General features: G+C 52.1%; 1 protein-coding gene across 6 annotated transcripts in view; it reads left to right on the top strand.

Moving 5' to 3' along the window:
- LOC122381004 (protein spire-like) overlaps positions 1-21,001 on the top strand; it is a 99,972-nt gene extending 78,971 nt beyond the window's left edge. For 2 of the 6 annotated variants that reach the window (XM_043364664.1, XM_043364662.1), the window contains 8 exons: positions 13,355-13,470; positions 14,014-14,194; positions 15,008-15,028; positions 16,139-16,332; positions 16,637-16,873; positions 17,722-17,860; positions 18,327-18,438; positions 19,312-21,001. In XM_043364664.1, the coding sequence (XP_043220599.1) occupies positions 13,355-13,470; positions 14,014-14,194; positions 15,008-15,028; positions 16,139-16,332; positions 16,637-16,873; positions 17,722-17,860; positions 18,327-18,438; positions 19,312-19,540 (1,229 nt within the window). In that variant the 3' untranslated portion in view covers positions 19,541-21,001. Of the gene's footprint in view, positions 1-6,560; positions 8,316-13,354; positions 13,471-14,013; positions 14,195-15,007; positions 15,029-16,138; positions 16,333-16,636; positions 16,874-17,721; positions 17,861-18,326; positions 18,439-19,311 lie in introns of those variants that run through there. The other 4 variants (XM_043364667.1, XM_043364663.1, XM_043364665.1 and 1 more) reach the window with 3 other exon arrangements.
- Positions 21,002-22,166: the final 1,165 nt, after the last annotated feature.

Here is a 22,166-nt window from a genome sequence, read left to right as displayed (position 1 = left end):
TTCCGTTTCACCGGGGCAACCGTAAACAAGATCGGAGAAGGGATGGTGATTATTGGTCTGCAATACGAATATAAGTTCAAGGTTTTATTTCAATAAGCATATCTGATGTCCGGATCAACCGTCTAGACATTTGACTTCGACTAGACATCTGATTTCACTTGACGTCGTGGTTTGATCACCATGCGACGTGATCTGGACTAGAATGTCATTACTCACTATCACACTCACCCCCCCCCCCCCCACTCCACTACTCAGCTGACCCAGCGCCGGTGACCCGGATATCGAGGTCACGTTCCAGCCAAGGTCACGCCCTCGACGGTGGCGATGTTGTGCTGCGGTGGGCACCGTATGCTGATGAGAGGCCAGTGACTCGGCTGGCACGCTTTTACCGGCTCTCGCGGCAGTGCGTGGCATCCTGTCTCTTAAATCAGATGTAAGCAAAGACACTAGACGGTTAAAGGAACCAACATGCTAAAGATTGAAAGTGGCTAACATCGAGAGTTCATAATTGGACCTTGAACGCTCATTGTTATGCCTACACTATTCTGTCTGGCGTCTCATGACTTCCTGGATCGTTAACAAGTCCCGAAATATTTCACAGTTGGAGGCTACATATAAACATGAAAGTCGTGAGCTCTATGCGATCCCGAATTGCGCTGACCTCGCGTTGTACCCTGTGTTCACCTCTGTACCTACGTTCTTCGCCCGTGGTGTGAGCCATATCCATTATCCATCCTTCAGTCGTGTATCGATTCGCTCCCTCGTGGCCGATAAAATTGAGGAAGCGGATGTGATGCGCAAGGACTTGGTTTGGTCATTGGTCAGACGCTCGGGATGGCAGCGATATATTGATTTTGGTTAATCACCCAATAGTTTTCACTGTTCATAGTGTTTTAAATTGCAGTTTATAAAAAGAGCTGTCAAGTTACAACGCCGGTAAGTTTAAAGAGACGAATTTTTTATCGTTAAAGAGAAAACGTAACCCTATACCTATTTGATGGAAGCTTTTCTCTCCATAGTGACCGTATTTTTCCGTGTGCCTTCCCACCTCCTATAAATAACTATCCTCTAAATACCGGCGTAGTTCACTGTACAAAATCTCCCGAGTAACTCAACGCTGCCATATTTTCGACCCTGTCCATTTTCTTTCAATAAAGATACTCGGTCCTGCTCCATGCCACTCGACCCTTCCCCTTTCTTGTTCCTTTCCTAATCTGATCTCTAAGCCGATTATCTGGCCCGTAGGGGCCTATTTTCGTCTCTGTCCGTCTCTTTACCTATCTCTCGATCAACAAACGATCCAAACGGCGTCCGAGCTTCAAAATAAACACCTTATCTGGGTCAGTGTGAGCTCGTGGATCGCGGCATGGATCTCCCGGGGATCTGGCCGGATCTCTAACGTCCCCGGGTCCAATCTCGGTAATCTTACGCACCGCACGGCTGGTCAGACCGCGGCGCTCGGAACCTTCGACGGCTGACCCTCGGGCGGTCGACGTCGGTACCGGAGCGACCCTCTGGCGCTCATTACGGGCACGATCGCCAAGCGCAATTACCGATCTGACCGGGTACCATTAGAGCACGAGCGGCGCACGCGTGCGCCGAAATGGTGTCAGCTGCGCCGACCTCGCCGCGCGGCCTGACCCCTGGCAGCGACCCTGCAAGGTTGTGGCTTTTGTGGAAAGTGCGCGCCGCCGGCGTGGGGTGAGTGCGAAGGCGGGCATTGAGACGGGGCCTGCCCTGTAGAGATGGGAGTTGGACGAAGTTCGAGCGTTTAGGGCGGTGGTTGTAAGTGGACGCCTGAGGGAGGTCGTTGGATGAGGTGATTTGATCCCAGTTCCACTAAGTGGCTTGGATTTCTCCACAGGAAAAGGCCCAAGGCTGTGTCTTACCACAAGCATTCGGAGTAGGTCTTTTGGTGTCTGGCGAGGTAGTCCGCAGCACCAGCCGCAGACAGCTGCTGCCACCTACAGTAAAACCGCTTTACTAGCAGTGTCTGGAGCTGCTGCTAGGTGGCGGGCAGGTTCTTTGTGCAGCCTGTAGGGTAAAGGGGCCGCTGGGAGCGAACTTTTCCTATGTATTGACGTAACAGTTTATCTAAACTTGGTCTATATCAGGGGTTGGCAAATGGTGGGGCATGCCCCCTTTGGGGGTAATGGCGCCCTTCGGCGGGGGGTAATGAGGGCCTCTGAGAAAGCCTCATCTTTTTTAGAATTAATGGCTCCCTTGCTGGGACAGACATCGCAACTGTTGTGCTCCAGGATTCAAAGATTAGTCGAGGGCAAACACACAAAGCATGAACTGATTATCTGGCGCATGCAAATTTTCATTAGCTGCTCACCATTCCGTACAGTCGCGCAAAAGTAACTGTCAGTAAGTAACCGGCGCTCGCCCATTGACGTTTTCACAGTCACTAACGCAAGGGAGAGGAGTTGTCCATTGCACCCTGACCCGAGCATCTCGGCTTCTGAGCTGGAGCTTTGCAGAAAAATTGAGCGTGCTGCCCGTGAAGAAAGGCAGCCGCTGCTACCCAATTTAAAGGTCCTTGGTCCTTTGGTGACCTTCCAGAGGTCAATGACAAGTCCCGAGTAAATCGGCTCTTGCTGTAACTTCTTGAAGTGAGATTTAGTGGCCTGCCATGATCTCAAGAAAGATCTCACAAAGCAACGGTTATTCGGGTTAAGGTCATGCCATTTTCAGGACAGATAAAAATGATTGGCTCGAGGGTACAGTTTTTCGTGATCCGACCCTTTTAACGTGATCTATTTCCGAAAAATACCCGCTACCCCTATGCGTATGGGGGTTAACCCGCGCCCCGATGGGGCTCCTGGGTATCCACGCCCTGCTGGAGGTGGAGGTTGAACACCCCCTACTAACTTGGCTCCTGGGCCACTAGCAAAACGCCGTAGTCGGCGTTCGAAAGAGAGTAAGAAATGATGAAGGAAAACTAGGTCACTTTTTAGGTCAAGTCAAAGGTCAGCTCACCAGAGGTCATCGAACGTAAAATTTCGCCAATTTCCAGGCCAACCTTTGACAATTTTCGACAAACTGGCCTATAGCTCAAGAAAGAATAGAGCTACAGCGCTGCGGAAAAACGCATTCGATAGCTCTCCTAACGTTCTTTCTGATGACGCCCTCAGATTTAACCTAAGCATAACGATTTAGCCTGCGGGAGACAAAACTGCTAAAATGTACGTTGTCTGCTGATAGTTTTTCTTCAATAGCGTTTCACTCAGAACTTGCCAGAGATCACATTTATCAGCATGGTGCTCCTCCCGTCGAGAAGCATCGAAGGTCTTGTTGCACATCAGGTGATCCGTGTCGTCGAGCTTAACACATCTAAGGCATTTTCATCGCTCTGGCATGCCTTTATCAAAAGTTATTAGCGAAAAACTATTAGATACCGTTCACGACCTGAAATGACCTCAGGGACATACAGCGGGGTTACGGGTGCAGTTTTCCGGTTCACTGGTCATGTTTACTTGTGATTCAGTGCTTCACAGTGTTAGGAATGACACTCGTCCAAAAGAGGCGTCTTTCAATTTCTACCATTGACTTTGCGACCTCTCCCATTGATAACGAGAGAGGGCGTGAAAGTGAGCTGACCTTTGGTCACCGACATTAAATCTCCGAGATACAAATTTTGTACATGCTATTGCCTTTATCAATTCCTGAAAGTTTGAAAGAGATCTGTCACTCTGTGTAGCTACGACAGGCGTTACAGTCTTTACTGAGGTGAGGTCACTTGACGTGATCTGGTGACCTGACTTTTAGCGACTTTGGTCTGAAATTTTCACAACATGTGCAGAGAACATGTATGACAAAATATGACAAAATGTTGCCGCTCAACGTTTTTGAGATATTTGCGAGAAACCGCAGGGGGGGGGGGGAGACCTGTGGTTTCTCGCAGATATGGTACCCAAAGAGTCGCGGAAAAGTATGGAATTTCAGTAACTTTGGTTATATCACCAATGGGGTCTGGCAGGTGGGGTAATGGCGCTGCCTGGCGCCAAAAAAGGGGGCACGACCCCGGAGGACCTGCCGACCGCTGGTCTATATGATGATAAGATGGTTCGAAGATAATTGGAGCTGGTATGGGATAAGACGGTGATCTTAAGTTAGTTGCTCGGGTTTAGTAAAACGTAACAAAACCGACACCAAACGTCATACCTAAAGCTCAAGTAAATGCTGATTTAGGTGCGCGTCCGAATAGAAGGTGAACGCATATGCGTTCGCGTTTTTATTTCCGACCACGGTGTTGCATGCATTGTTTGATAATCAGACAATAAGGCAATTAATTCTATCCCTTCGCCTGTACACCAGCTCAGCTCAGCTGAACGCCATCTACCTTTCAGTACGACCTTTCTCTCTCGGCACCTGTGGCGATGGCGTGGGGCGCTGCCGTCACTCACTGAGCCGTCCTGTGGGCCATTTTCATATGCAGGTCGGGCTGCTCCCGCCGATAACTCAGCCCGAGTTTCTCGCTAGGGGGCTGTTCATCTTCCCACGGCCATTGCGTAGAAAGGAGAGCGGATGTCGAATTACGATAGATTCTTGCTGTTGTCGGAAGTTGACGATGTTTCTGAAACCTTTGCTGGTAAAACTACCAGTGGCGGCGTAGTTGAGTTTGACCTTCAGCTGTTTTGTAAATTTTATGTGCTCAGATGACCAAAGAGCTCCTCGCTGGGAACGAGGTGAAGTTAGCTCGGAAAACTTATGCCTCCTCCAGCGGGAGTCTGATTACCTGGTAATCCAGTGGGATCCGGTCGGCCGAGTGGCCCCCGTCCCTCTCCACCCCACACCCGGGCCGCGGTGGGCGCCGGGCCGTCTGCGGCAGAGAATCGTCTCCGCCGCCGGCCGCCGGGTCAATACCGGGCCATGGCGCGTCGGTCGCCGGTCAGGGTCGACGCCGACGGTCTCCATCGATCCCGACGGCAGCGGCGGCGGCGCGGTGGTGGCGGGGCCAGACGGCGTGGGACGCAACGTGGGCGGTCCGGGGACGATTACTGTGCGCGGCTGCTCCAAAACACCGTGTGGGTGGCTTGTTCGGAAGATCCTAAAGAAAGTATGAAACTACATAAGTGAGGAGTCGCCTGGATTGCGGTGAATTGGGTGGTAGTGGTAGAGTTGTGGAGCTATGACGAGAGCGTGGAAATCGTGAGTGACCCGGCTGGCGTGAGTTTGTTGTGGATGTGACCTTGACTGAGGGCGTGCGTGAAGGGGGTCAGCCTCCAGCGAGGACGGAGGACGACCGTGAACTTGAAAAGGACGGCCGGAAAGGACCCTGACACCGGAGAGCAGAGGAGTGAAGATCAGGCAGGCGGGAGACTGTTCCATGTTTGTGTGTAGGGCGGCTGCCGCTGCTTCTTCGAGACTCTCCAATATCAGCTAGGACTGATAGCCGGGCACGCTAACGAGATACCGTGCTGCTCTCCCCCGCTGCCACTGTGTCGGTAATTACCATTACCAGCGTCCGCCGGTAATTTCCGGTAACTGATCGCCCATCGTCGCCGCATGGCTTCGACAGCTCATTTCGGTGGAAAAATCGACGACTAATTAGACACCCAGAGAGGGAGTTTTTAGAGGTCTGGCGCAATCGGTAAACTGGTACTACATCAACGGTGGCTTTTCATGTGCCGGAGCTGAAGTGGTGGCCACGCCCTCCGATTGGAATCTCAAGGACGCGTCGAAGCGGTGCTCCAGATACATTATACCTTGTTCGTGCACTGGGTATAATTGTAACGAACTCCGGGTGCCGTTGCACCATTCTGCAAGTCAGCCTGGCCGGCTGGCGGGCGACGCTCTTGGTCACCTCTCGCCCGCTGTGCCGCTGTTGGTGCTCGATGAACGGCCGACCACCGCCGCCGGCGGAGAGTAATTTCTCTGTACCATCAGCGCCGTGCAGCCTCTGACCCATTGCCATGCAGCCTGCGCCGCGCCTCGGCCGCTGACATATTACCGTCCCAGTTCCGTGCTGAGCCCACGGCCTGAGAGCTCAGCTCTGAGAGCCAGGTCGGGCTGAGAGGAACCGGGTTCAACTGAGGTACACCGTTCGGCTTCAGTGAGCCGCGACAAGACAGTGTTTGGACCGTGCCAATTGGAAAGCAGGCCCGCGGTGAGATTGGCATTCCATGTAGCCTCTCGGTTGGTTTGTCGCAGTGGTGTCACGACATTGCCTCGACACGGACCTTGCTGCCACTCCGACAGATTGGTTCACAAAACGGCGCTTCGTTGACCTTTCGCTTCAGTCGCATCTGCTGAGAACACTTCAGAGCCTGGTGGGAACTTTTCTCACACTCCACCCCCGCTTTGGCTCTGTGGTTGGCGTGCGGTTATCCTGACCTAACCCTCTCATCTTGTGATCTCTTTTCTCACACCTTTCCTCCCCAACCCTGCCCTGACCCGTTGGCGCGCTCATCTGGGCTGACCTGACCTTCCCACCCCTCCTGCCCCTCCCCACCTCGGTGGTGGCGTCACGGCCCGAGCCCTGCGCGCCGCCGCCAAGCGAGAAAGTGCCGGTCGGCGCGGCGGCGGCGCTGAACCGACCGGTCGACCGCCAGACGGGCGCCGTCGGCGGCCCAGGTGACACAGCCCAGAGTGCTGCGCGAGGGTGGTCGGTGTGCGCCGTGATGTCGTGAAGACTCGGCGTCTCAGCGAGTTATGAAGTGGCCCATTGACAATCGTACCATCCGGAAGGAAGATTTGACCGTATACCAGCCGTGATTGAGGCTGCCTTCGTCGAAGGTGACAGAATTGCTCAAACGAGGCGTCAATTTGACGTGTCGCATTAACTATCACCAAAGAGGGGACACAGTCAGTCTGTCTCCTTCCGTGCAAACTTTGTGGGACGTGACTGATAGTCGGGTTGGTGACGTGACGCGCTTCGGCTGCGGCCGACCTCTGACCCTTTCGCTGCCCTGGTGGAACGGTATTGACAGCCCTGAGCGAGTAGTATACGGGTCAGGATCGAACTGTGTGCAAGCGTTGGGCACCCTTCCTACGCGCTTGCATCGAAACGAACATTGGTGTCAAGCTGTGCTTCTCTTGTACCGACTACTGGAGCGTTGCGAACAATTGAATCAGCGACGTCACTCTCAGACTCAGTAGACATCTGTGAGTTTCTCTTGTGTGGCCCAAAGTGACATTTTCACGGCACTCACTGGAGCGAGACATGGAGACATCGGCTGGCACTGCAGTCGCTGAGACCGCTGCTATCGACCAGAGAGAGCCGATACCGTCAACCCCTCCGGACAGTCTCGGCTCGGACGAGTCGGGCGGCTCAGGGTTCGGAGACGACGCCTCTCTGGGGAGCGACGACCGCGAGCCGAGTCAGGAGGACCGGGACCCTTCTGAGGAGCCACTGGGAGCGTCTAACGACGACCTAGAAGCCTCTGACGACGATGACCCAGCGGTGACAGCTCGTGACGATCCTGAGACGGCTGCCGAGGAAGGTTCGCTGCTCGATGATGTACAGTTGGAGCAGGACGACTCCCAGCTTAGCGAGCGAGACAAATCGGCCAGCGTGACGCCGGGGCGAGACGGCATTGAAGGGTCGGATGAAGATGACCGCTCTGAGGACCGCTCTGAGGATCGCTCAGAGTCTGACTGGGGAGACGCCGATGGAGCAGACCCAGCCTCAGGCCCCACACAGGTGCTCAATCTCAGCGAGACGGAGCCGGTGGACCACAGCGGATTTGACGCTGATGCGGGAGAGACTGTGTCTGACGATGCCGCTGCCAGAGGTGGAACGGTGACTGTGCCCGGGGAAGCTTCCTCCCCGGCTGTCAGTGAGTCGGACTCCCTGGAGGGAGGTGAGGAGGGTGGCCTCGCTGAGATCGACGCTGCCGCAGGGGATGTCGAAGAGTCGCCAAGCGGCAATGAAGCTGGTGGAGGTAACGACGCCGAGCAGGCAGACGTCTCTGTTCCTCCGGATCACTCCGAACATGTCGAGGCACGCGAACCGCCTCGGCCGGCGCCGCGCCCCGCGCCCCGACCGGCACCTCGCTCAGTACCCCCTCGTTCAGAAGTCGTCCCCGCCGAGACCATCGCCGTTCTGGAGAGGACGATCGTTCCTCCTCTGACGCCCGACAGTCTGTCCTCGGAGGAAGAGGAGGCGGGGCAGAGGGCTGAGGACAAGGTGGGAGATGCCGAGGAGCAGGGGAGGAGCATGGAGAGGACCAGGGTCGGACTGGACTCGGGACTGGTTCGTGACAATGATGAGGATATTGAGGAGGCTGGGGAGGAGGAAGACGTGTCCTCTGATGAGAGACGCAGAGTGGAAGAGGAGAATACCATCAATGAACTCAAATCAAAAGCAGGTAAGAAGAGAGCGCGAGTATGATGAAAACTGCCATTTCAGGCTAGGTATAATTATTTTTGCAAGCAGGCTACAACGACGATTAAAACGATTCTGCGCACTATTTCCTCTGCTCTATTAGTAGCTACTTATGGTAGATCGTATATCCATTGATAAGTCCAACCGATCCAGTTTCCTCTTTTTGCTGATCGCTGCATCCATTCTCTAATTGCAACACACCGCCAGTAGCCATTAACCGGTTTCTTGCTAGTGCATGCATTTGCTACGCTTCTGTAGTTTTTGCTCTGGTAACTGTCTATTCGCGCCCTAAAGCCCTAATAAACAAACAAACAAACGAAAGCCATCGGGTTGATATTGACCCAGATCCATTTATTGAATTACGTTTTAAGTGGATTATTTAATATTTGGAGCCTGAATAGCCGTCATTTATACCTATTACAATTTAATTTTGTTCCATCATTATTAAAAGCTTGGTAGATCCAATAAATCAGACCGTTGAAAATCATCAATGGCAGTTAGCATTGACTGTGTAGCTGGCGACACAGATTTATGAATAAAAAATATTTTTCTTTACATTCAACCACCATTCATTTATTCATTGCATTTATTTGCTCCAAGATATTCGTGTTGATTCGTCGAAGCGCCCATATCAGCATGCAACAGCTTACTATTTGTAGGTCACAAGCCAGGACGTAATGTCTACGCCTTTGGGCCATAAATAAAGTGGATTTTTGAATGTAAAGTACCTCAGAGTGGCTCTTTAAGTAGGTAGGTACCCAAGCTGGTAGGAGGTATTCTCTCCTGTTCCCGTCTGGCAGGCATTTCGTGCTCGATCGCCCGCCTCCCTCGCTCCTCGCTCCATCAGTTCGGAACACGCAGCCCGTCACGAAGTGTCACGGCGTCCCATAACGGCCCGTCACGCAGCGCCGTCAGGTAACGAGGTGGCGCTCCGACGGCTGTGTCCCTTCATCGAACGGTACCGACAGCCTATATGTGGCTTATCGACAGCGACAAGCCTCATCAAACGGTTTTCAAAAGCGGTGCTATTGCATATACCATCGCCTCGCCGTAGTTACATGATATAGATCAATTTAATGCGAATAATGCACTGCCGCCGATATGGGTCTTGTTGAGCGTATAGGCTAAGAAAAGAATGGCCACTATGGCTTTGTCCAGCGCTAAGTTTGGTACTGTAACTCTGGTGACTGACGGTCACCAATTCCATTAGCCCATTACAATCACGCTGTGACGTTATTTCTGGCTGCCGCCGGGCCCACACTGTCCAGCTGGCGGGTTTCTCTGCGTCATATGGGTACTTTCTTCTACCGTTGCTGTGGACGGTAGTGGCACGACTGTGGCGACGACGAACACCAGTCGGTGGCGGCTGGTTACCGGTTACCTACAGAAACGGTTACTGGGGAGGTGGTTGGTCTGTGACATTGCGTCAGGTGAACCATGCGTGCTTGTTAAACACTGAGGCATGAGCTCTTCGAAATGGGGAAAGTTATAACTACTATAGTCTGCAGCTGTTTGGAACGGCAGGAATGCGAGACAAATGCACTGAATGCTCTGTTTCCTCCGTTTGTTCAGTTTGGTGGTTTGGCTGTGCGAGTGTGGAGCGGTGTCAGGAAGCCTTGACTTAGCGTGGGAGCGAGCTGCAGCAGGCGACATTTCACGGGTCTGCAGAGCTCCTATGACCCCGGCCCCACTACAGTGTTGGCCCGTTTTATCCTCACCTTGAATCCACTGCAGTAAAAAGTTTTGCGCACTTCGGGAAAGTTGCTTGCAAAAGTTTTACGCTCAAACAATGTGCAGAAACATTCCTGCGGTGCGAGCGACTTTAGCGAGTGTCATTTGAGCGAACGTCATTTGAGCGAACCATTTTCAGCGACTGGCAACTTAGCGAATATCAAATTGAGCGATTATCAAATATAGCGATTATCAATTTAAGCGAAAGCTATGTTTCAGCGACATCTTTTTCGTCGACTACAGTTTGAGCGACTGTCATTTCAGCGAAACACTTCATCGTCCCGTAACGGTGTATTTTTTCGTTTTTCTTTTGCGAGCGTTCGTACAACGAATGTTTCCGGAACTTTTCATGGTTATCCGGAACTGGATGGCGGATGTCACGTTCAAAGTTCAGACATTAAGCTCCAAATTTAATGCCACATTTCTAAAAAAATTACAGTGGTTCGATTTCATCCCCCCCCCCCTGCTGTTTGCCAATAATGATGACCAAACGTTTGTTCAGAGATTCATATTGCTTGTACTGTTTTTCGCGAAATTCCCCCGCTTGAATGTGGATCAGTTCCCCATGTTGTAAAATTTGTTCTTGCCCCAAGCACCGTACGAATTTCTAGATATTTGGGTAAGGTCCCTGAAACATAGGCTGGATCCCCCTGTGCCATCCCTCGAGTTTATTATTGGTCCTTGGCATTCCTTCAATCGTCCTATCTCTCACGTCCCACATTTCCAGATCAAAGTTGCAGAATAAGGCCAGATATTTTTGTGGTTTCCAAGCATAAAAGAAATTTGCCGCGCGCAGCTTGAAGCATGACACATACCAAGCGGGTATTCCAAGGGCAAGTTCCCGAAAAGTAGCAAATGATTGACTTCCGTCGCGTTCGGTTTCGCTGTAACTGTGTTCGCTCAACTGGTCCCCATTGACCGCCATATATTCGCTCAATCTGGTTTCGCTGATTCTGGTCCTCGCTTAAGTTGATAATCGCTGTGATTGAATTCGCCGACTTGACAATCGCTGAAAAAGTCAATCGCTTAAATTGATAATCGCTGAAAAGGCTTCGCTCAAATGTCGTTCGCTGAAATGACGCTCGCTCAGGTGTCGCAGAACCACATTCCTGACGCCCTGCACTCTGACCGTGCGCCGCAATCGACTCGGGCTGCGGTGACCCGTATCATAACAGGGCGCTGTGCCTGGCACGGTTATTGGACCTGCTGGACAAACAATAGCGCCGTGTGGCCGCATACACGGCACGGATATCAGCATTCGGCCCAATAGGCGATCGTCAGCAGCGTATTGTGCTGGAGTTTGTCGATACCGGCCGCCTCGAACACGCCCCGTTTATGCACAGCAAATGGAATGACCCCGCCGGCCGAAACGGGTCATCGCCGGCCGTGTATACCCGCAGTTCGGCAAATGGTTGGGTCATCGTGTAATACCCAAAGTTCGATAAATGATCGGGTCACCGTGTAAAACCGTCAGCTCGGCGAATGGCCGGGCGACGGGCGCGGCGCGGCGCGGTGGGGCGATACGAGTGTTTCGCCACCGTCCGCCGTCGTATAGGGCACGGTACTGATGACCTCGGGTCATCCGAGGTCACAGGTCACCTCGGGGACCGGGCGTGGTCGGGAGCGGGGTGACCCAACGCCACTGAGGTCGTGCCCCCTGAGCGTGCCCCACGCCCCCCGGGGCTAATGGTAACGGCCCGGTACGGTGATGAAAGTGGTGCCTAGACTGCAGTTGACACCTTCGGGAGCTGTGCCCGTCACGATGAGGACGGTTTTAGAACGGTGAGGGGCAAGGGTATCGACTTCACGGCTTCGGGGGCCAATGAAGTCCCTTTGGAGACGTGTGCTGACGTGGGGGACGAACACTGTAATGCCATCAGCGTAATGAATTGAAGGTCTCATCTCTTCGACACGCAATGAAATGACGTTTCGATAGTTGCGTAACATCACCGAGCTGTGGGTATTCCGAAATCCATTTGAATTAATTTGTTTACGGGGACGACTTGGGTTAGGAAATCAGGCCGGATCTCAGCTGCGTGCCATGATAGTGGAATCCTCCAGTCACCCTAAGACGCCCTTTGGAACGGCCTTTATTTATACCCCAACTTACCCACACCCCAGCAGCAAGATCGTACCAGTGCATGTCACAATGAAACATTACTATTTACCAAGAGCTCGTTTCGTTTCCCAACCTCAATCTCCAAGCGAGGCGCATCCCATGTCCGCCATGGTTACGAGGGTGTCTTCACCGAGCCCTCAGATCAGGTCGCCTCATGGCACCCACACCCTCTCCCCTGACCCGTGCTGCGTTCTGGCGTTATGTCGGCGGCAGGTGCGGTGCAGTCAGCCCCCGGCTGACCCGGCCTGCACCTGACAGACGGGCTCTAAAATGACGCCACCCGAAGGCACGTCTGTTGTGCTTAAACGGATTGCGGCAATGCAATTTAAGGCATGGCGTTGCAATGCGGCATATGGCGGTCTTGTCGGGAATACTGTTACACTAAATTGCTCGGTAAACGAAATGCAATTTACCGAACAAACGAACAAAACGTCAACACACTAGACGCAAAAGTGGCCCGTTAAGAGCGAAGAAGCCAACACATTGTGCCGAAATGGAATGAGTATTGACTAGCTACCTACAAACGCGAGCCAGGGCTTAGCTTTCGCGATCAAAAGCGACATGCCCATACATACATACATATATACATGTTACAACATACCCCACCCGGCTCTGATACAACATGTACCTCGCCGCCATCTTGGAAAAACATCCTCGTGCTCAAAAACAGCGGACAGCTGGATAAATCCATTTTCACTTACGCAGCCTTAGAACCTACCCTCACCACCGCTACGGAGATCTTTCAAATTCGTGCACATCTAAATGCCCAAAACACACATTTTCTTGCAACTTATTCTTTTAGAATGACATTAAAAAAACATGAAATCGGCTCTCACCTCGAGACGCGTCCACCCAGCCACACGACAGAACAGGGAAAGATGGCGCCCGGAAAACCTCGTCGGCTGGTCGTGTCACGAGCACCATCTATTGGATAAGTTTGGCACAATTCGCCCTGATACAACTTGGACATGATACAACTCTCCCCGCTCTCCCCTAACGAGTTGAGCTGTAGGCAATCAGTCGACGCTTTACGTAAAATAAAATGTGACACATCTCCGATACCTCTGTATTTTATCAGTTGACTAACTATTGTCTCCCGTTGTCCTCCGTTGTCTCACCGCTCTCCCGTTGTCTTCCGTTGTCTCACCATTGCCTCTCTCTGTCCTCCGCAGTGTCCGGTGTGCCGGTGGGGACGGTGAAGGACGACCCTCCGGCGGCAGCGCCCCAGTCCGGCCGGCGACTCATCAAGGCTGACCCGTCTCTAGCCGTCCCCTGCTCCACCACATTCGTAAGTCAACAGAAAATGGGCGAGCTTTTCTGGATTAGGACGGTGATCCTTGTGTTGATTTGATCAAGCGTTAAAGGTATTGCGCATATTAGGTGTCCGGTAGGCGGTAGCTTCGTGGATGTTTTGCATATCCTCAATAAATTCAATGCAGGGATTGCAGGGCTGGTATCAAAGCCTGAAATGTAGGTATATCGGATTGGGGAGATTCCATTGGCAGTTGGCACAGCACGGAACTTATTTGACCTCAGGAGAATGGAATTGCGTCTCCCGTGACCTGTGAATGCCAGAGCAGGTGCCTCCATCCAGTGGTATTTCATTTCGCTGCTCATTGCGTTACTTATTCAGCCAACCAATCTGCTGTTGGCATATCTCATCTCATTGACATATCCCCTGATATAAAGTCAAATTAGGTTTCTTTCCATTTGGAAAGGGAACGCCCATTTTCCCAAAATAGAGTCGCCCAATCACACTCCGCACAGCTGCCCTTGCCAGCCAATCGGCGGCCGTGGATGGGTTGGCGTTTGACGTCACTGCCGTTGCCAGGACGACGACGATGACGATCCCGACTTTCCGGAGACGCCTGCCACGCCCTACTGCCCGGAGCCGGCGCCCCGGGACGGTCTGGGCCTGGGGTACAGGACGGGCGGCACCGGCACCGGCTCCGGCTCCGGCTCCGGCATCGGCTCCGGCATCGGCGGCACGCCGTCACACTGGCAACACAACAGTGAGTGTCGGGAAGAAGGGCTCTGTGGGGATCGGGTGCCTTATCGGCCATATGTGTACGACTGTACGTGGGAACAGGCGACGGGTGGCGGACGACGTCTTGAACCAGATTAATAGTTCAGAATGAAATCAGAATGTCCCTAGCTATACTAATTTTCGGGTTAAGTGCAGGAGCTGCTAGATAAACGTTCGAGTTTTATTGCGATGTTTAAACGGTAAACCATCTCTTCCCGTTTTCCTCTGGAGCCCAGCTGCATCATTCCAGCCGTCCTCTTTATTTCTGTTTCAAACGTTAGGTACCATTAATCGGTTATGAAAAGGGAAAACGAAAGGAAAAGGCATAGCATGCCTGCGGTGTGTGGGATGGCCGCTGGGCGGAATTTGGGAGCAGCTGTTGTTTGTATCTTCCATACCTTCTGTTGTTGGTATGGGCGCTATGACAGGAGTAGACCACGGGCTTACTTTCTCTCGAGTCTGTTCTACGATGGTTCGGTGAAAACGAATCCAGCATCTGTTAGACGGAGCCGAGTAATTTTGCGTCGAACACTGGATACCTGGATGGCTGATAGGCAGGGTAATTTGTATCGATAAATGGTAGATGGTTGTTTATCCCCTCCCCCACTTGGCACTTATCGAAACTGCATCTTCCCGTAGAAGATGAGTCTTGGGGGAAAACGCAATGTCTGTCATTTATTAGCATATAAAACGACGGGATAAGTCTGCCATTCTCTTTCGCATGCTCCCGCTATGGCCATTTACCCTGGTTTGGAACACTTGGTTCGGTTTAGAACTTAAGTCATTTTCTCCCCCTTAGCTGAGTACGACCAAGAAATTGGTAAGTGGGGATGCTGCCATGAACATTCCAGTACCTCTTTCGCACTTTTTGTGGCACGGTTAGTCTAGACATTTTTTTTGTGCAACCCGAATGCATGCGTTATTTTGAGCCATGAGGCACACCGCGCACAACATTGCGAGCTGGATGTAATAAGCATTTGTCTCCTCTTTCCACAATTACCCTTACCGATGGAGATCACCCAGCATGACGTAAAATTCGTCGTTCAAAATAGCTACCTACATTCATGCACTTATTTTGCAAATGCTCGGTCATTTGAATATATGCGTACTCAATAGATTAATTATCTTGTCGTTGGTCGGTTTAAAGTAGGTATAGACGCATGTCTGGAATGCCTATATTTGAACCATTGTGGTGCGCGGTGATTTTGATTTTTTTCTGCGAATGAATACATTGCCAGCATTGCTTTTTGGATCATGACACCATATTCTTTCCTTTTGTAGCCATTTCTTGTGCATGCGTATGATAATGGTCTGCAGATCGGTGGGAAGCGACTTGGTGCCCGTTCATTAGCAATTTAAGTCCCTCCCGACCGATCACGGGCGCAGCCCTTTGCATTGTGCAATGTGCCGACTCTGGGCCTCTGAAAAAGTCGCCATCTCGTAAGGTCACCACTCACCACCTGCTCAGAAAGCCGACCGCCCGAACCGGGGTGACGTAGCGCGCGACCCGGCGGGCCAATGAAGGGCGACGGACTGAGTCATAAACTGACGGCCCCAGCCCGGTCGTAACCCAGTCCAATGTCGCGGCGACATGCCAGGGGCAGGGGTCACCGCTGAGTTGTGACAGAGACACAGTTGCTGATGACCTCTAGTGTCGCCGGCGGGCTAATCGTGGTTAATGGCTGCTCTATTTCGGTTGAATTCTTATCGTCTGTTTGCGGCACCATGCATCATAGTAGATCACTTCTTCATTACATTTGATCATCGTTGCAGTGTTTCGATGTTTCTTCATCACTCACCGCATTTATTCCATTTGAATAACGCTAAGCTATCTAGTGAAATAGCACGCCTTATGCTAATATTTATTCCCTACTGACGTCACTGACGCCCAGCCTCCCTCATGACGTCACTAACGCCCTGCCGTCCACAGTGGCGCTGGACCTGGCGACGCAGCGGGTTAGTTTCAAGTCTGACCGGCGGCACACGCTGTGCGAGCCGCCCATGTCTCGCTCCCGGCCGGGCTCGGCACTGTCGGACCGTAGCTCGGGCAGCGAGGAGACGCCGCTGCCGCACCAGCCCGGCAGTCATGTGGCCTCGGAGCTACAGAGACAGTTCCTCGCCTCGGTAAGTCAGACAAACGCGCCGCGGAAAGGTTAACACGGGTGGAGGAATATGATAAGTACTTCTTAGTCTGTCACTTTAATATGCCACTTGTACTTAAGGATTTACCTAGAAATAAGTCAGACTGTCGTATTATGGGTGCTTCCGTTGTCGATTTATGGCTGCTTTCAATATCAATGGGGCGACATGGACTGCCTGTCTCTGTCTCTATTCTGACGCCGTCTCCATGTCCCCGTTTTCAGTCCCAGTGGAGCGGCATGGACCGTCTGTCTCTATTCTGACGCCGTCTCTATGTCCCCGTTTCCAGTCTCAGTGGAGCGACATGGACTGTCTCTCGCTGACGCTGGACGAGGTGGTCCACATCCGCTCGGTCCTCACCAAGGCCGAGCTGGACTCCCTGCCGGTCGAGTGTCACATCAAGGAGGACGTGGCGCGAGGCAAGCTCTGCTTCCTCTGCATGAAGACGCGCTTCTCCTTCTTCGGCGCCAAGGGCAACAACTGCCGGCTCTGCCAGCGGGTTGTGTGCGCCAAGTGCTGCGCAAAGGTTAGTCACGGAGACATGATAGCGAAAAGCGATCACACTTTGTGACGGGGAAGGCTGAACGAACGCTGAACAGCCTGTCGGCTGCTGTTTTTTATACGGGTTTTGTGATAAATCCTCGTTCGCATGGATTATTCGCCCGGTACCAATATTATCTCTATCTCATGCTTTCTCGGTCTCATGGACGTCACAAATACCTAACGAGCTTTATGCGAGCTATTTGGTTCGAATCAGGGTCATTCAGCAGATGGACTGAAGTGCATTGTTTTTACGTTGATGACCCCATTCGTCGTTAGTCGTCACACAATGCGCCATTGAAACAATCGGAAAGAGAAAGTGATGTGTGTCATGCGATTGATTACCTTTGATGATATTTGATTGCTTTCGATGATCAAAAATGATTTGCCAATAAGATAGGTAAATGAATTTGTAAATGAGTTGTTAACAAACAAAATAAGTGCCGTCTCGCTTCATGTCTCGAGAATTATTTGTTTCGTTATACGATAGGATATCTTTAACCTTTTTACGATGTCAGTAGACGCAAAAAAGAAATCTCATAATCCCTGTGATTCGTCCGACCCATGCGTCCCGTCTGACCTCGCTCCTTTTCTCCATGACCTCGATCTGACCCTTGCACCACGTCTGACCTCCATGACCCCTATGACCCCGTCTGACCTCCCTGACCCCTGTGACCCCGTCTGACCTCCCTGACCCCTGTGACCCCGTCTGACCTCCCTGACCCCTGTGACCCCGTCTGACCTTTCTGACCTCTCTGACCCCGTTCCATATACAGGCCTCTTTGACCTCTGTGACCCCGTCTGACCTCCCTGACCTCTCTGACCCCGTTCCAGATGCGGATACCGACGGAGCACTTTGCCAGCATTCCGGTGTACACGCTCACGCCATCGTCCCTGTCGCCGCAAGAAGAGGAGGCTCGCTCCCTGCTGTCGCGACTACAGGTGCCCGAACTGCCCAACTTTACCTCCTCAGGTGAGAGCGGGCGCTAGACGACTGTCATTAGCCGTGCGCTGATGGAGGGAGGGGGATAGAAGTCGCATGATCGCGCCATCGGGGGAAAATACTGTAACGGCAGACATGCGTTGCAGAATGGATATTCGCTAGCAGTGTTGTGTTTTATGGTCATTTGAACAATGCATTTACTTCAATGTGCAATTCAGACCAACATTCTTTGTAACTCCTTGACTCTCGAGCTGGGTTAGCTTTAGAAGCGATTAAGCGTGTGGCAATGTTTTCTTTCTACAGGGAAATCGGCACCAATGGGATTAAAGTTATACCTGCAGAGAGGTTTTCCTTATCACGCGCCCAAGCTTTGTATAACTCCAAAACACTTGATCACGTTCTCTAGCAGAATAATGCGGTGCCATTGGTGCCAATGTGCTCGTTATTGTGCTCGTGATCCGGCGGTACCCTGACTGAGACTGATGTCGTGCCGCAGGCTCTGGGGGCTCGCCCACGTCTCCGGCCAACTCCCGGGACAGTCCTGAGCAGCAGTGCCAGAGCCTGCCGCCTCAGCCACTGCTGCAGCAGGTGGAGTCCAAACTCAGACGGTGAGTTCACACTCCTCCGAGTGGTATCTGCATACACTCCTAACTCAGATCAGCACCGGGGGTATGTGTCTTTAGGCTCTGCTAAATCTGTAACGTGCTCTGTAATAAGCTTAACTGAGTTTGTGCTATTTCTAGACCTAGAGATTATTTTAAAACGGTGAGGATAACGCCTGTCGTCAGCTTTGGTCTAAAAATAGGCCCCAAACTGCTGGCTTGGTCGGCTGGTCGATGTGGGGCCCTGGAGTCGGGTGACGGACGACGATCTATTAGGCTGGGGTCGATCCCGTCAGCTCGCTACCAAAGCAGATCAGACTGGGAACAGGCCGTCCTAGATTGACTAGGGCTCAGCCCAGAACGTCGATCAATGGACTAATAATGAACGTTACACTGGAACGGGTGACCATTAAGACGCGCCCAAACAGTGTTGCTACTTCCATGATAGAAATAAAAACGCTAAACGGACGTTACTCGGACTAAAGATGTCGCTCATGCGATCGTGGCCGTTCGGTACCTGACTTGGTCGAATAGCACGCTGCTCAGCTCCGGCGCTGGTTCGCCTCACGCTGGGCTGGGCCCTGGCGTCGGCTGCCCGTGCCCGCTGGTTCCCATTGGTGGTCCGCCGCTGAACGATATGAAATCGATAAATTTCGCAGCGGCGCTGAAATCCAGGCTGCCCAAATGAAACCGTCCTTTTTATGACGTGAGCTTTTCCGCAATTTACGCGATAGCTTAAATTGAGTCTTGTTGCGGTGTTTTTGCTGGTGACACTTTCCGTTGTTTTTATCTCGTTTTAACGCCTCATTAGCTGCCTGCCTGTAAGCCCCGCCGGTTTCCCTTCTATGTTCCATGCTGACCACATGCCGTCACCGACAGGACCCGTCTGTACCGGTCACGGACTCTGGCGCGGCCCGAGGACCTCGAATCGCCGCGCTCTTCGGAAGGCGACCGGGACGACCTCGGAGGTGTCCTTATGACCGTCTGCAAGGACTGCAAGGCCATGGTGCTGCACATCATCGGCACCTGGAAGAAGCGACGCGACCGCTCCAAGCGCGCCTCGGCGCCGGCGAGACCGCGCTCCCTGTTCATCGCGGCCGTCCGCTGAGCGGTCAAGGTCGGCCGAGCCGCCCGCTGATTGGCTGCCGGTGAGCCGGGCCGCCCGCTGATTGGCTGCCGGTCAGCCGTGACGCCCGCTGATTGGCTCCCATCGGCCGGGGTGGCAGGACAGGGCGCGGTGGGCGCCGGAGCTGCGCCCCAGGGCGTCAGCCTGCTTCTAGTCGCTGTGTGCGGTCGGACGGATTCCCGACGAATGTGTCGTCGTCGTCGGCGTCGGCGTGTCAGATCACGTGACGTGCTGTCTTTGTCGACCGGTGTTCGCAATGTGTACCTGGATTTTTGGTTGCCAAATGGCCGTCTTGCGCGTGTTGAGCGGATGAACGATACACCGCCTGGATGAACGTGTGATGTGCGTGTATGATGTTGTTCTTGTTGATTTAGAGTGATGAGTAAGCATTAACATGTGTAGCAGCGTCGCGGGTCTGCTGCGGCGGTGGCGTTCAGAGTGACGTCATCGTGATGTGCCGCTGAAGCGAGTGGCCCTGCGGTCTGCGTGGCGCCCCTAGGAACGCGACATTGCGACATGTGATACTGTAGGCGCGGACAGGGCAGTGTACCGGGGCCGGCGTGCTCCCGAACATCCCTTGGACCGTTGTAACCTGCTGCCATCTTTCTTCTTTTTCTTCTACCGTACCGTCAGCCATTGGCGCAATATTTTGTGGGTGGGGCTGTATACCAGCGGCAAATATTTGAATTAAAACCGGTGTCGCAGCTCACGGTCATTTTACATTTACACTAGTTATACTCATTCAGCGTCGCGTCGCATAGGCCTGTCGAATTCCTGTCGGCTTGCATCTGGTCATCGCTGCGTGATTTCAATCATTTTGTAGATGTGCAAGGAATGACATGTTCAGAAATTAATTGAAAAAGAACGGCACTAAATTTGGATCAAAATTAAAATCACTGATAAGTAAATGCCTGTGAACTGATTTCGTCCATATCGCCCCACGTGATATTTTAGTTCATGTTGTGACGAGCAGCATCGAAATCCAATCCCATCTCATTCTGCCAGGATCCCTCGATTGCGGCCTCGCCCCGGAGTTTGGCTAGAGCGTGCTTCGTGCTCCGTTCGCTGAGACGGTGCTACGTTCCTGCCCACCCGGTCACATAGCTGCTACGCATAAACGGCATCAACAGCAGGGGGCGGGCTCCGTGCTATTTTACTGCCGAAAGCCTGTCCTCCCGCGGACTCGTCTGGCGCAAAATGCCCCCCTGTTGAGTCTCGAACCCCCGCTCGGCCATCTCCCCCAGTCATGTCGCTGTGTTGCTGTTATTAGCGCGGCCGACGTCTGGTGATGCCCGTTACTTTCTTCCGCTTCTGCCTTGTGTCTCTCAATCTGCGTTTATTGTACATTTACATATTTTACTGTTTCTGATAGATATGCTGTCTCCATCGTGCTTGTATATAATATCTAAATATTGGATTTAACAATAAAATATTTGTTGTTGAGGCGCATTTTCTCGGCTACCGAACGAATCAGCGGCATATAAGGAAATCTCTGGTATACGGCGCCTGGCGCCATAAGTTGTGGCAGAGCGGTATCGTTCGTGCAGATTACTGATCAGCACGGAAAAGTCTGGGTTAGCAACTTATACGGCCTTGGGGTTAGCACGAGGCCCATGCCGTGCATGCAGGCCTTCGTCCACCTGCACTGTCATAACCATAGGATCATTTCGGGCCATGTGGGACCAGTCCCGGTCAAATGGGATCAGCTGTTGGAAATAGGTCATATATTTTCCCTGTGGCTCATTGCCACCACACTACCTACTGGACTTCAAAGTCAAAACGTTTGAATAAGAAAAAAAAAACATATCGGGGTGACAAGAGCTGTATGTCCAAACGGCGATGAGGTGCTGGGGGCTGGGGCGTTTTCAAAAGTGCTAGTGAGCGGGAGGGAGAAGGCGAACTGAGCGCTGGCCTGGGTTGGGTGTCTGTCCGGCGGTAACTTACATTGGTAGGCACTGATGGGTCTAAACAGAGCATTTAGGGCGCAGCTCCCCATTGAAACGTTCGAAAAGGCAACAATTTCCCGTTTACTCTGATTGAACGAAAAAATGAACACTTCTGAGAAAACGTTAGGGTTCATTTCTATAACAACGTGATAGAGCAAATGTGATCCGAGGCCGTCTCACTCGTCTGTACCTACAGATCAGAGAGGGGGGATATGAAATTTTAAAGAAACTGTTTGGGGCAAATGCACCCCACCCATGCAGCGTCCAAGAAGACCGCCTCACTGGATCCGCTAGTGACGGCCTGGTTACATACAAAAACTGCAATAGCTCCTCGTTATGGTGAAGAGTCATACAAATCATATTAACTAAGAAAAATAGTCCAAAGTTTAACTTTTCAAGGAACAAAGTACAAATCATACCGCATTTTAAGCACTATGACGTCAAATACAGTTCAGAATTGCTCTTAGAAATGACAAAATGTCCTTAGTTGAATTAAGCTGTATAACAAAAAATGCTGGTCAAACAAAATAATGTGTTAAATCTTTTTATTGTAAATTTTGCTGACAATTCATATTTTTGGTGCAATGACGTCATTGGCTACACGTGAGCAGGAATAAAAGAGTAAGGGATCAAATATCGCAAAGCTGACTCGTCTCGTATAT

This window comes from Amphibalanus amphitrite, unplaced genomic scaffold (genome assembly GCF_019059575.1).
Source record: "Amphibalanus amphitrite isolate SeventyFive unplaced genomic scaffold, NRLGWU_Aamphi_draft 000111F_arrow, whole genome shotgun sequence".
NCBI lineage: Eukaryota > Metazoa > Arthropoda > Thecostraca > Balanomorpha > Balanidae > Amphibalanus > Amphibalanus amphitrite.
The sequence above is the reverse complement of the archived record's forward strand: the minus strand, read 5'-3'. Positions and strand labels throughout refer to the sequence as shown.